General features: G+C 44.1%; 1 protein-coding gene across 4 annotated transcripts in view; it reads right to left on the reverse strand.

Moving 5' to 3' along the window:
- The window catches only part of LOC104570680 (inverted formin-2-like), a 35,741-nt gene continuing 21,790 nt past the window's right edge, over window positions 1-13,951 (reverse strand). Inside the window, exons 9-23 of one of the 4 annotated variants that reach the window (XM_088539477.1) lie at window positions 13,129-13,274; window positions 12,981-13,042; window positions 12,274-12,376; window positions 12,103-12,188; window positions 11,464-11,564; window positions 9,799-9,869; window positions 9,571-9,678; window positions 8,508-8,578; window positions 7,714-7,834; window positions 7,042-7,206; window positions 6,196-6,298; window positions 5,205-5,363; window positions 4,054-4,824; window positions 2,803-2,862; window positions 1-666 (exon numbers count right to left, since the gene is read on the reverse strand). In XM_088539477.1, the coding sequence (XP_088395603.1) occupies window positions 2,804-2,862; window positions 4,054-4,824; window positions 5,205-5,363; window positions 6,196-6,298; window positions 7,042-7,206; window positions 7,714-7,834; window positions 8,508-8,578; window positions 9,571-9,678; window positions 9,799-9,869; window positions 11,464-11,564; window positions 12,103-12,188; window positions 12,274-12,376; window positions 12,981-13,042; window positions 13,129-13,274 (2,126 nt within the window). In that variant the 3' untranslated portion in view covers window positions 1-666; window position 2,803. Of the gene's footprint in view, window positions 685-2,802; window positions 2,863-4,053; window positions 4,825-5,204; window positions 5,364-6,195; window positions 6,299-7,041; window positions 7,207-7,713; window positions 7,835-8,507; window positions 8,579-9,570; window positions 9,679-9,798; window positions 9,870-11,463; window positions 11,565-12,102; window positions 12,189-12,273; window positions 12,377-12,980; window positions 13,043-13,128; window positions 13,275-13,951 lie in introns of all 4 variants that reach the window. The other 3 variants (XM_088539465.1, XM_088539458.1, XM_010217713.2) reach the window with 3 other exon arrangements.

Below are 13,951 nucleotides of genomic sequence, written 5' to 3' on the forward strand. Positions count from 1 at the left end.
TACACTTAATTACACATAGCATAGGTGGGAATCAGACACTGTTTATATGGCTGTATGTTTAATAAAATACTTCTACTTTATTTCCAAGAGGGATCTCCTTTGCTTTAAACGATTGAGAGGGAAAATACATTTGTCTAAACTGTGCCTTGGATCTGCTTCAACATAAATTGATGGTGAGCGGTGAGGGAACACTTTCCACCTGCAGCAGTGCAACAAGTGCTTGATTCGTACCCCGAATTTAGCGGAGACACTGCTGTTTTTAAAATTCCTCAGAGGACTAAGCGCTGCGGTGCTTCCTTGGGCCACGCTCAGCTCTCGTTTCGAGAGGAGCCTGCCCTAAGAAGAGGCTGAAAGACGTGGCTCCAAGAAGGGCTCGTTCAGGGTCCGACGCTTGCAACCCTCCGCACGCAGAGTCCCCGCGTCTCGATGGGTGCCGAGAGCTCACGTAAGGCCCGGGCTGAAGGTGCTCAGGTCTCCAGGAGGTTCTTTGGGCTGCCAGGAAGGGATTAAAAGCGGGCGCGCGGGGAAGCTTTGCATCCAGCTGCAGCAGAGGCGGCCGCGGGTGACGCGTGGGTACCGCAGAGCGTCGCTTCCGAGGGACAGGCAGAGCTGGGGCTGTTAGCGTCTCTCCGGGGCTCCGTTACTTCTTCTGCCGCGCCGTGACACCTGCAGGAGGAGGAGGAACTGCAGAGTAGTCACTGCTGCAAAAACGAAGCTTTTGCGGTTTCACTTGTGTCTAATAGCCAGGGTGCTACTACGGAAACCAGCATCAGATAAAGGAAAAACTGGTAGATCTAAATTTGTATTTACTTAACAAAAACCTCCCGTACATTTACAGTACTGGTTCTAATGCTCAAGAGTTGAGACAATGTTGCTTTGACACTAGGCACTAGTCAAATCCTATAACATGAAGCTTTTGTTTTCTGAGCAGAATGTTGCAATGTGCTCCTACATTTTAAGTTACTAAATTCACTAAATTTATGGGCTGATTCTGATGCTTCTGAAAGATGAGCTAGCATTTTTTTGCCAGTGGTTTAGGCTGAGATCAGCCCTCCTCCTGCACCCCTGTGTGGCCTCCCAGTTGCCCAGAGGTGTTTTGGGGGGGAGTGAGGGCTGTATACTATCATTTTTAAGGTGCTGTCCCTGTAATAACTGAAGAAAATACCATTTCTAATGACAGACATAAAGGCAAAGGCCATACAGGAAGACAAGCATTAGCCTGATTACATTCCCATGGTCTATTAGGACACTGGACACTGAGCCTGCAGAAGGGGGAGATGAAACATCTGGTTCTCTAGAATTAAATTAAAACAACAACAACAAAAAGATTCTTAAACTCTGCTGTCTCTTTGCAGATGGAGACTGATCCTTTCTCTGTCTATTTTTTTTTTTTTTTTTGTAATGTGTATGTGCACATGGTATAAAGGTGGGAGGAGAAAAAGGGGACCTGCAGATTTGACGGGTCCCTGTCCTGTTGGTGCGGGGCTCTCGCAGGCACTGCTGGCAGCAAGTGGCTGCAGTGTCGCTTCTCCAGGATGCACTTCTGCCTTCCTGCCTCGGGCTACGCAGCCGCTTCGTCAAGGTACCAGTTTTCAACATATCCCTCCCTGTTGCTTTCCTATGTTTTTGAAGCGAAGTGCAACACCCCACCACAGAGTGGACTTTCCATTCCCAGAAATCAGGCTGCAAGTCAGGACAAAATTATCCTCCAGCCTCCCAAGAGAGGGGATGGAGGCAGGGGGCCTTGCTTGGCACTTGTGCTCAGGCATGGGGGATGCTGAGGAGGAAACACGTTCTGTTTACAAAATGAGATCGCAAGAGATTTGGCATCATTGATTCATTTCCTAAGAGACGCACATCTGAATGGAAAGGGCAACAAGTAACTATGCAATCTGTAACTATGCAATTTCAGTACAGTGGACATTTTATTTTTGTTTCTTGCTTTTCTTTCCACTTCCTGTAAGGCACTTTCAGAAAAGTCTTGTGGACAGAACTCCCAAAGTTTTCTTGTGATAAGTCACTGTCTGTTCCTAATCCCAACATTGGTGAGGAATGCAGTACCACATGTCCTTATTTGAAACTGAGTTTACATGTTCTGTCTGTCTGTCTTTCCTTCCCTAAACAAAACGATCTCCTTCCCCTCCACCCCTGAAAGCTGTATGAATGCACATGGTTTATTTGCTTCAGCTAATTACTTTGGTGTGTCAGATAGGGATTCTGATATTCTGATACAGGATTTGGCTTTGAGCTGGAGCTGGTAACTTCCTCCAAACTTTTTTTTTCTCTTCTCTACACCCACTGTTTTATTCCGTATATCAAATACACATACTTAAACTATAGAGAGTTTAAGTTTGAGTATTTAAAGTCTAGGTGCTGTAGAAACTAGCTGCTCTGAAAGCAAACCAAATATTCTTTGCAAGAGGTGTGTACTGAAATTGCATTTTTACAGTTTTTGAGAAAATAACTGAATCAAAGCAAAGACTTTGTTTATCACACGAAGCTGGATTCATTTGGTTAGAATGACTCATAATTATCTGCAGGGAAAGGCAGGTTGGCTGCTGCTGACACAGAAGACAGACGTGTGGGATATGACCCTGCGTCGTGGGGAGAGCAGCACTGACTCCATTCAACGCAAGATCAACCCCCTGGAGAGTAAGAATCAGAGTAACAAATTTGCTTTGAATGTATTTGTGATTAGAAACAAAGACAAAAAGCTTAGCTGATGTGCCAAGTAATGATTAAGTTTGTAAATTCTCAATGCTATGGTTAGTTTACAAAAAATGCCTTTGCAATGTTACATACCTCAGTGTACCACACAACCTTTTTTTGTTTTATTATCTCCAGTATCAGTGTCAACCTCTGCTTTTAAATGAAAGAAAAACACTAAATTTATATGATCATGGCAAAGCAAATGTAACAACTCGGAACTTCTTAAGATAAGCCCATCACTTAAGCAGCATAAAAGTTCTTAAATGCAATCCCTGGGTGCCTAGGGAGCCCTGTGACTTTTGTGGGGAGTTTTTTCCTTAAGATAGAAATGCTCATTACAGGAAAGCACCGCGAGGGCTGGGAGTGCGGGGTTTCCCTTTGCCGCAGTTGATTCTGCCTCCTGGGAAGGCCAGGGCAAGGAATTCCCTCCATCCGCAGCCTCTGCACTTCTGCTGTTCCTGGAACGGAGAAGCTACGGAGCAGGGAGAGCACCTGAAGCTGTCAGGGAAGGGGGAATGGAGGCAGGTGGGAAATAAGAGATCTAGGAGAAATTTATCCCCATTTCCGAAAAAGCCTCAGAAGAAGGAAAGTTCAGGAACCACATCTGGGAAAGCGCTTCTGTTCTGTAGCTTGTTTTAACTAGGGGAAACCGGCCTGCTTAGAAACAGAAATTATTATGGCCCTGAGGGCTGCCAGCACCATAAGCGTAAGCTCCTGTGTGGTGGATGCTCAGATGATGATGTATCTGTCAAAAGGCTGACAGACCCAAGTGTCTCTCCTATGAGTTAGTCCTCTATTTACTGCAGGCAAAAAGCACTTGGAATAAGACTTATGAAAGGGGGTGAAAATTCACAGCAGTGCTGATGTTTCTGGCTTTATCTGTTTATAAATAGTAGAGAGGGGGTGATTGCTGATTAAGCACCCAGTATTAACTGCTCTTAATCACTGCTCTGGAGCCTAATGGAGCTCTTGTTTGCACATAACCATGGCTTGTGGCTGTCGTTAGTGCTTATGACAGATGTGCTTATTGCCATCTTTATTGCATATGTGTAATGGGCTTTTTAATTATTGATTCATCATTACCCTTTTATAAACAACTTGTAAATGTCAAGAGAATGCGCAATGTTTGTGTTTTCTTTTTAAACCATTTTCAGATTTAAAAAAAAAAAGAAAAAGTAACAACTCCATTAAACAGAGTTGCTTGAGGGGAGGGAAGGGGACCTCCCGTGGACAGCACTGGACCTCTGAGTGGGGAGGGACAGATATAGAAAAACGTACTCCAAAGTCTCCCTGATTTAACTCAGTCCCAGAGTAATAAAACAATATATATATAAAACAGGCTACCTGTGTAGCTTTTGCTGTGCCTCTTCTTCTTTTTCCGTTTCCCAGATGTTCTTTGCTTTTCCCTGTCACTGTAAGTTTGTCCAGGGGGGAGTGTTGCTGAACAGGAAGAATCGGTGGCGGGCTCCTCCGAAAAGGACTTCTCTTGGGAAGTGTCCAACACTGAGTCAGTACCAGGGTCTTCATTTTCCTTTGCTGTCTCTTTTGATTCTACCTGATAAGCCTCATCAAAGGGAGTGGACTGAGCACTGCCAGGATCTTCTCCACTCGCACTTAGCTGGAGGTTGCTTGGCTGGATCATCTGCTCACTAGCTGGACTAATGCTCTCTGTGCCATCAGCATGGGATTCCTTGTCCTGCTGTTCTGAGATGGACCCATTGAGTTTGTCTCTCAAAGCAGTGCTCAAACCGCTGCTCCCAAACTTTATCCCAGTGCCCATACTGGTGGGAGAGAAGGTGAAGGTGCCACTCTTGGTGCTCTCCTGGAGGCCGTTTGCCTGCTGCTTGCCTGCTCCCTGCTCTGCCTGACCAGCCCCATCAGCTTCCATCAAGCTTGCAGACAAGCCTTCAGCTTGGCACTCTGGTGGCAATTTTCCTTCAGCATTTTCTTTAGGCAACACCTGGTTAGAAGCTGAGGTATCTGTAGCATCTTTAACCATCTCCGTTAGAGTAGTGGCTGGAGTGGGGGTGCTTTCTGAGGGATGACCATTGCTGCTTGGCTTTTTCTTATCATTGATTTGTTTTCCTGTAGCTTGTGGATCCTTAATGCTCTTTCCTTTAAACAAACAAACAAAAACACATAATTAAGTACAACTGCAGAATTATGCTCAAAGTCAGTCTGAAAAGGTCCCTGTCCTCAAAGGGGTTCCTGTCACTGGGGCCCAAGCTTGCGGCTGCCTGCACAGGGTGCCACCAGCAGGCTACCCCCTCTCAGAGGGGTCATCAGGGTGGGCACAAGGCCATGCCACAATAAATGTATTGCTGTTAATTGTGGAATCTCTGCTCCGCTTCTTCACTGCACTGATTGTGAAGCCTCCTTAAATAAAATACCCCAAATACAAATACTGGAAACTTCTTCCATGTGTGTTTGGCTCATGCTCAGAGGCAGACGGGAATGAGTAGCTGCAGGTAATAAAGTCAGGTCTGTGTCCTTACCAGACTGGCTCTCCTCTGGGCTCTCTGCTGGCAAGGTTTTAGGAAGCGCATCCACCTCATTTCTGTTCTTTGTCTTCCTCAGCGTGAAGCCTTTCCTTATGTCGGCCAGCAGTGCATCGATGACACACACGTCCTCCTGCTTCACTGCTCCCTTCTTAACTTGGAGAGAGAGAGAGATGAGCATCAACAACATGCCCAGGAGCTGGAGCAGAAGGCCTCTGGCTCTGCCCAGGCAGTGATGCCACCCTGCCTGCTACCTGCTGGCCTAGGCTAAAGCTCTGAGATGAAGCCTGACTGTGAAACCAGCCCCTGGGACAGGGCAGTAGGTCCTGCAGGACCACAGTCAAGCTCCAGGGTTCAGCAGACCTAGGGTGCACCTTGGTTTTTTCCATAATTGAGCGCCTTGGGCTGTCGCTCAGGGCATGTCATATGTCCTGTTTGCTGTTCATGTAGGTGGGGCTATTATTTTATTTTTCGATAGGGTCAAAATGATCTTGATTTTTCTTTTTAACTTCTTCCAGTTTTACTTTTCAGATGTGCCTTTCATTTTCAACCACAGAAAGGCAGATTTAAGTTATCTGCAATGTTTCTGAAACTTGTGCAAACTCTGCTAAACTGGGGTGAGACTACTGGGGATTTCAGGGAAAAAAGTCAAATGTCTCTTGTTAGATTTGGAATCTAGCTTGGAAAAAGCTTTGTTAGAAAATAAAAATGTTGAAATAACTGAAAGTTTAAATCTGAGATTTTTCCTCCTCTGTTCAATCAGAAAAATTAAGTTCTTGACCCAGCTGTGTAACTGTAGAAGGCCAATATTTAGCTATGGCTGTAAAACACCTAAAAGCCTTCAGTGAGCCAGCACCTAAAAACCCACAGAATAAATTAGCATTCCTAGTCCATTAAAACAAGAACAGAAAATTCTCCTGTTGGCTCTTGTAGACAGTTTTGGATGACATGTCCATCTCTCTTTAATGAAACCATTTCTGATACTTACTGACTTTTCCATTTTCCCCTTTCTGTCTCTTAGCCTCTTCTTCTTCCAGTTGTTTTTTCCTCTTCTCTGCTTTCGCAGCTTGCTCCTTTCTGTCCTTGTTTTCCTGCAGTGAGGTAACAGGAGGCATGAGAAGATTGGCTAAACATCTGGTAGAAAAGCTGATGAAAAGAAGGATGATCTCTTCAGTAAATAAAAATTTTTGTACTATCTTTCCAAGGGGGTGAGAGGGAGACTGTTGGCTTGTCTGGGGCTCTATGCTCATTCCTAATAGCAGGTGGCAGCAGTGATCTGCCTAACACAACCACTACAGTGCAGATCCTCTGATTAGCTGAGGAAAATGTGAAAGCCACTGAAGCCATGATTTGCTCCACACTTGTGGCCTTTTAACCACATCCCCTTTTTGCATACCCTTTCTAAAGGCTTTTTGCTCAAGTTGGAAATAAGTATTGTTTTAAAATCCTGATGCTCTAAAACTTATGCATTTGACTCCAGAAGGCCCTCTGTGAATCTGAAGCCAAAGTAGCATGAAAATCAGAAACTCCAGAATCTGTCTCAGAAACGCTGTTGTGAAGTTGGACTTTCTTAACAAAGCCAGTAGAGCTGGTCCTGGCTCCTTTCAAGCCCTGGCACCACTTTGAGATGGTAAGGACAGGTCATGGGGTTAATATGAGGCAGAGAGAAGCTCCAGCAGGAAGGAATCAATAGGGAATATTCTGCTGGGGTCCAGCCACCTCCTGAAAGGCTACTTCCCCTGCAGGGTTGAGGTGTCCATCCCACCCCCATCTATTTGAGCAGAGGTAGGCTCCAGTCCTGGGGTTGCGCAGCACTGTGTGTGCAAAAGCCTACCTTCATGGCTCGGATGAAGAGATCTCTGAAGGTTTTCATGGTGCTAAACATGTCCTCTAAGGACAACTTGCTGGGGTCTTCACAGAGATAATTTGCAAGTTCTTCTCTCTTCCTTTCAATGGTTTCAAATTTCTCTTCCAGCTTTCTGGAAGCATCAATGCTATCCTGAAATGCATTTAGTATAAACAGTAAAACGCCATTCAGAGGATAATGAGTGAAGGGCAATTAAAGAAGAAAAGATGACAATGTAAGACGTTGGAGCAGGGCTCTGCGGCCTTGCTTTTCACAGCAGCAGAGCTTATGCAGGGCAAATAGCTGAGATGGCCTTTGCTGCTAGTGATTGAGTTGTACCAGTTTACATGGAGCACTAGAAGGATGTGGAAAGCTTAATACCAAACCTAATCCCAAGACAGGATTTTTTTGAAGACCCACACTGAGAATGAATAGATTGGCTTGAACAGAGTAAGGAGGTCTTAAGAAATAGCCTTATCAAAAGATATCTAGGGCCTGTTAAGAAGTGGAAAATTAATACAAATGGGTTGTGTGCATCACAGGCTACTTCAAAATCTGGAAACCCCTCAAGAACCTCCTCTGTTACATATTATGTACAGAGCTGTGTGTTTGTGTGTGGGTATTCAAGGTGAAAGATATAAAGGAACTCCATTCACTGACCTGGATAGGTTTCTCATACTGTTGTTTCACATCTTCATTTGATGATGAGATCTTTCGCTGTAGCTCCAGCAACTTCTTTAAATTGGCACTGGACTCTGAGCGTATGATATCAATATTAATTCTGAAAAAAAATAGAAGTCCCTCATTAGTTCACTTCGTAATATCTTCAGAAGACTGAAGAGAGAATTCAGCAGAGCTGGTGGCTTGGTTTTCCCTTTCTTTTCCACCACTTCACTGACTAACTGTAGAACTGCCTGAATCTTGAGCTCTGAACTCTTTATGCAACCAAAACTCATGAAAATTTTACTTCTGCCATGGTACTCATGAAAACTGGGCCAGGTCTACCTACAACTTCATGTATTGAGTAGACGGATGCCAAAAAGAGTCCACTCATTGAAAGGGTTATTCTCCATCTTCATGCTCTCCTCAGTGAGTGGCATTAGCTTAGTTTCTCAGAACATGCTGGTTGAAGACACTTCAGAACTGCTTCTGGGTAGCTGGACTTTAGAAGATCCTGCTAACACAAAAGCAGTGCAGTATTTGGAAAGGCCTGTGAGGCAGTATTAACTGAAGGCACTGCAAATTTCATTCTTAAGTGTTGTCAGCTGTAGTACAACTATTGTATATTAGAGTGGCTTCAGTATTCACCAGCCAAATCTTTTGGTCAAAACTAAATAAGATGCTATTTCATTAATGTGCTATACCAGCTGTGTGTTCTATTTTCTGATACCTTATTAATGTGCATGGGATTTTGTTTGTTTGATTTTTAATTTGAAGGAAATGAAACTGCTTACCCTGCTGCTTTTGAAACATTTTCAAGGTCCTTTGGCAGTTCCAGTAGGTCTGTGTGGCTGTTTTCTACTTCCTGAAGGAGGAGAAAGAAATGTTGCTTATTGAATGCCATAAGCTGAGAGAGGAAGACAGGTGGGAAGAGAAATGGGCAGAAGTGCAGAGGAAGGCCTACATCCCACTACTGCCCCCCATCTCTAGTCTGATTTGCCTCACAGAGCAAAACAGCACTGCAGGTCCTGCAGAGAGGCAAGGCACTATAAAAACACATGAGTGCTGAAAGATTAGAAATACTCATTGTTAAAAGAAAGCTGACTTGCCACTGTCCTCTGTTCTATCTTACCGGGGATTTCTCTTGCTTTCTTCTGTTGGACTACAGTTGGCCATGGCAGGAGGCAGGGCTCTGGTTTGATGCAGTTCAGTTTCTACAGTCCCAGCAAGGCATTGGAAGGGCTTGATTCTTATTTGCCTAACTTAATTCCATGCTATGCTTGCTGAAGTTACCAATTAGCTAAAATGGGAGCTTGACCATACATGACTGGATTTGAGAGACCTTGATGAATGAGATTGTCAGACCAGAACATGGAGAAAAAGCAGGGAAAAAACAGCAATGCAGAGAATAAGAAAGACATAGGGGCCTAGAAGGATCATGAAAATCTTGAGTATAGTCTGGTGGAGAAGGGAGAGGCAATGAAAAGGCAGAGGAGTTGAAGCAACGCAGAACAGCCAAGATGGTTTAGGTAGCCACATGTTCTGTGGTTTGCAGCTGGTGATGTGCACAGATTGTAGAAATATGAAAAGAGGAAGTTCTAGCAATTATCATGAAAGATGCTAAAGGGAAGCAGGACAAAAGTGTCCGCACAACGAGTTCCCTTTAAGCTGAATAATGCCCACAAATAGAGACTGTTAGCCCAAGTTAACGGAGTGACCTCAGCTTGCAAAGCTGCAGTTTGCCAGGGAGGATATGAATACCAGTGTGTGGCAACAAACGAAAGCAGAGTAGGAAGAATGGTTCTTTTGTGCTAAAATCCTCCCCCTTCCCTGTTGCCCAGGACTTGGCAGTGGTACCTCCAGAATATGGTGGAGCAGAGTCACGCGGGTTTGGTTTGCTTTGGTCTCGGTTAGCTTGAGTAAAGTGCTGATCTTAAACCCATCAGCATCCCCTGTGTGACTTCCCTGCGAGACAGAAGAAAGCAAACATAATTCCCAGGTCCAGCCAAATTACAATGCTAAGAAAGAAGAATAATCCACATATCATAATGACTTGGGGGAGAGCAAGACAAAAGAAATCCTTACATAGTTCAGAAAGTTTCCAACTTTGAGAATCAGTTGACAGAAGAGCGGCAGACGATGACTGTTCAGAAGATCTGAAAAACAAAACAGGTCTTTAATTAAAGCCTTGGTCAAACAAGACTGTTCCCTAAACTGGATTAAAATTGGAGTTCTGATTTCCACCAAATGAAAATTGGATTTTTCAGGTTTGCAACCCAAAGGCCCAGCTGGAACTCACTCTAAATAAATTCAATTTAATTAGCTGGGCCTCACACACGTTTTGATGACCTTTGCTTGTTTCTTCTTTTATATTTGGTATCTCATTTCTAATGGAAACTAACGTGGAGTTGGAATCTTTTTACTAACAGTCACTAACTTGCTGCCTTCTGTGGAAGTATTTTAGATTTCTATTGGTATGGATGAGGATAACTGAGCTAAAACTTGAATCCTAGAAGACTCTGAGAGCCTATTCAGCTGTGCAGTGAAGCCAGGTCTGACAGACCTGTGAGCAGGTGCCAGCTGATAACACCAGACACGCTCTCCCTGTTCTTGTTCTTGCATGGCTGAGGTGCTTATCAGTGCATGAAGGATACCACCCCTATCCTTGTTTTGAAGACAGGGTGCAGCAGTGGCGTTGTTTCTCACACATTTAGCTTTGAGAAAGGAACATCTCCAAGAGGACAAGTGGACTGCTTGGAAGAAAATTTGGAGGAAGTTTCAATTAATCCCAGCAGGAAGTTGTCCCTCCAGCTGGAGAAACCCATCACAGGACTTAGTGGAACTGGCTCTTCAGGATGGGTTCTTCTTTCTCAGCTCTTGACAAAGCCGAGAAAGAGGTAGGAGGCTCCCTTTGGTGCTGTTGAAGGTCTGGAATCAGTTCTCAGGCAGGCATCTCTGTGCATGCTGCCCCCAGGATAAGCCGAAGGAGACTTCTGGATGAACAGATCTGAAATCTAGAAATCACTGTAAACTACATTTGCTTTCACTTGGTGGATGACCTTGAGAATAAAACTGTCCAGAAGGATTTTATACCTCTTCCCCCTGCCAGCTATATTTTCCATTCTGCTCTTGACTAGAAGCTCTGATCACAGCAAGCGGAAATCTATTGTCCAATTGCAGAGACATATTGTGTAATTGCTCCATGTATTCAGATGCTTCCATCTCAGCATTAAGCATTTACAGCCCAAAATATCAACCTTTTTCTCTTCTGGTTCCATTTGTAGCCAGGGAAAACTGAAGTGTTGCTGCTTTCTGTGGAAGTTGAGGGCATGCTTTTGTGGCAGCAGAGGAAATTGCTGCAGGAAGATTTCCATGTGGCCATCCAAATAATACTGGATGAATTAGTTGTAACAGGGCCAGTCCTGTTGTCCTGAATTCAGCTCCTTTGAAAGGGCTGGTGAGCTTCCCATGCTTCACTGTTGGAAGTGATTCAGAGAAATACAGCTGCTGCAAAAAAAGCAGGACAGAGGGCGAAGGAAAGTGATCTTCAGTCCCAAAAGAGGCTTTGACCATCAGTGGGAGTACCTAGAGCTGCATCCCTTGTTCTGAAGCAAACTAGTGACTAGCTGCAGCAGGAGGGTAGCTGTGGTGCTGGGTAGCCCCATTGCAAAACTCTGTATGTAGATGTTTTCTAGCACATTGCGGTTTATTGCTGTAAATAAGACAAAGAAATAAGGTCACATCATTTACCTTCACAAGCTCTCTGGATGACTCCAGCTTTTGGATGAATCATGTCCAGCACAACGTTGGTCTCTTCACAGATCAGCATACATTCAATCCGCAGCTGATAGCTAAGGAAGGAGATTGATTAAGCATTTTAAGATGCTGTGATCTTGGCCAACATGGTGGCCTTCTTCCTAGGTCTTCTAGAAATGTGACAACTCTACAACATGGCCATGGCACAGCATCAGCCATGTCCACATCAAAGCTCTGCCCTGCGGCTTGTGGAAGGAGGTTCAGTTTTCCATGGTAACCTGTCACTGGAATGTAGTTTCTGTTGAAGCAGTAAGATCAGCAGGAAGGAGACTGACCATAGTGTGAGACCTGGGTTTTCCCATCTTGCCATTGCCTTAAGCTCCACTATGACTTTCAATAGGTTACATGGCCTCATTGTGAAGATCTGGCCCTAGGTCTGGGTCAGCTTCTGCAATTTGCAAAGGAAAGAGGGTGCTGGAGCAGCAGTCACCTTTCATCCAAGGGTGGCAGGGAAGGGATGATGCTAAGGAAGGGGGAGTCTCCAACATATATTGATCAGTACTTGTCTGTGAGGTTCCTATAAAGAAACTTAAACTGCTAGAGGCAAACACTGTTTATGATGAACTCCCTTACCTGGGAATCTGAAGGAGGAGAAGATAAAACTGATCTGCATTTGCTAGCTTTGATTTCTCTTCTTTGAAGGCTTTCAAGTTTTCTATCTAATGAGAAATAAAGAAACAAGACTGCAGGACTGCACTGCATTAACAGCTCTGCAAATGAAGCAAATCACAATTCTGTCCTGACCTCATGCTTTTCAGGCAGTAGCTTGAGCAACTGCTTCAGCACCTCGACATCAAACTTGGTCCTGTCCCCATTCTGGACCATGGCAACCACCTCTTCGTTGGAGCTGCAGGGAGGAGGAGCAGAGTCAGCCGTCACCCAAAGGCCCTTGTTCCACTATTACATGCTACTGAGATACGTATCCATGCAAGTACTCCATGCTTTGCCTAATGAGGGCCACAGTCATCCAAGAGGAAGCCTGTCACAATGATTAACTGTGCACTTGGAAGATCGATATTCAAATACCTGCTATGCCCAAAGTTTTGTTTCTGACCCTGGCCAAAGGACTCAGGACCAGAGATCAATCCTGCAGTTTAGATGCCTATCCCTACACACTTGTTTGTCTTTACAATTATCTGATTCTTAAATTCTCTGTTGACCCTGCTTTCAGTACGGGTTTACTCCACAGAAGTCTTTTACCACCTAAATCGCCCTATGTTTACGTGCCACAATGTCTCCTCTGTAAAACAAGATGTAAAGCCTTTTCCATGTTTCCCCCAGACCCAGTGTTTTAAAGACAGTGTATTATAAGCCAGGAAAGGTTCAGACGTTTCTGCATCACAGATCACAAAAGCGCAATGGCTGGAATAGATTTTGTGAGCACCTTACAGACACTGGGCAAAAGCTGCTTGAAGTTTTGGCAACTATCATGAAAACTGGCCATATCTTACCATTTAAATTGCTTCAAAAATATGTTCAAATTGAGACTTTTCTTGGAGTCCAAAAATGTGATCTTCATTAAAAAAAGAGAAGATATTTGATATTAGATGAACTGTCTGCCATGATCTTTAGTCTAAAGAAAGAGAACAACCCTCTCACCTCCTTTGGTTCTGTCTTCACTGATGCAGTCGTTTTCTCCTTGGGAGTTGGTTGGGGAAAGCAAAACAGTTGTTCTATGCTTGTATAATTGGGCTCTATGCTTTCCTCACCACTGCTACCCACTGAAGCCCACATCGAGTGACTTTCTGAAAAAAAATACACAAGGGATTCAGAGACTTTACAGGGGCAGCTCAAAGCTACTGGCTTTTGGGGCAACAGGACTTGCTAGAAGGGAAACTCCCCAGAAAATGAACAAAATCGTTAAGGACCCTCAAACTCTCTAATAGCACCAGAATTATTAGGAACAATCTGGACCATGTACTGGCAGGGTACATTGCTGCTTAACCAGAGGATATTGTTATGTGCTAGGAAAGAAAAAGGCATCTATCCTGGTGATACTTTGTTATGAACTTGCATGGTTTCTTTAGGCCAAAATGTGCTGATAAGAAAATTAAGCATGAGGCAGACAGAAATCATAGAGCCACCATCCTCTTCCTAAAACTGTATTCTCCTCCACAACCAGGTTAGCATGAGAAGGGCCTTAGCCACGTTTTTCCTGGCCCCATACCTGATATTATTTTGGTTCCTTGCATGCCAGCAGAGGAATCACGAACAACCTGGCCATTTTTTATCTGGGGCCTTCCTAACTTTTTCATTTTGTAATCTAGTCTCCTTATGGAAAGCTGAATATAGGACTACTTAACTTCATAAATTAATCCCCACTGCACTTTAAAACATATCTTCTCTTTGATCATGACCTAAGTTTCTCTATAGAAATCTCCACTGAAACTGTGGTTAAGAATGTGCTTTATTTAGATCTTAC

Source organism: Tinamus guttatus, unplaced genomic scaffold, assembly GCF_059628265.1.
Source record: "Tinamus guttatus ecotype Peru unplaced genomic scaffold, ASM5962826v1 Tinamus_guttatus_pri_ptg000048l, whole genome shotgun sequence".
NCBI lineage: Eukaryota > Metazoa > Chordata > Aves > Tinamiformes > Tinamidae > Tinamus > Tinamus guttatus.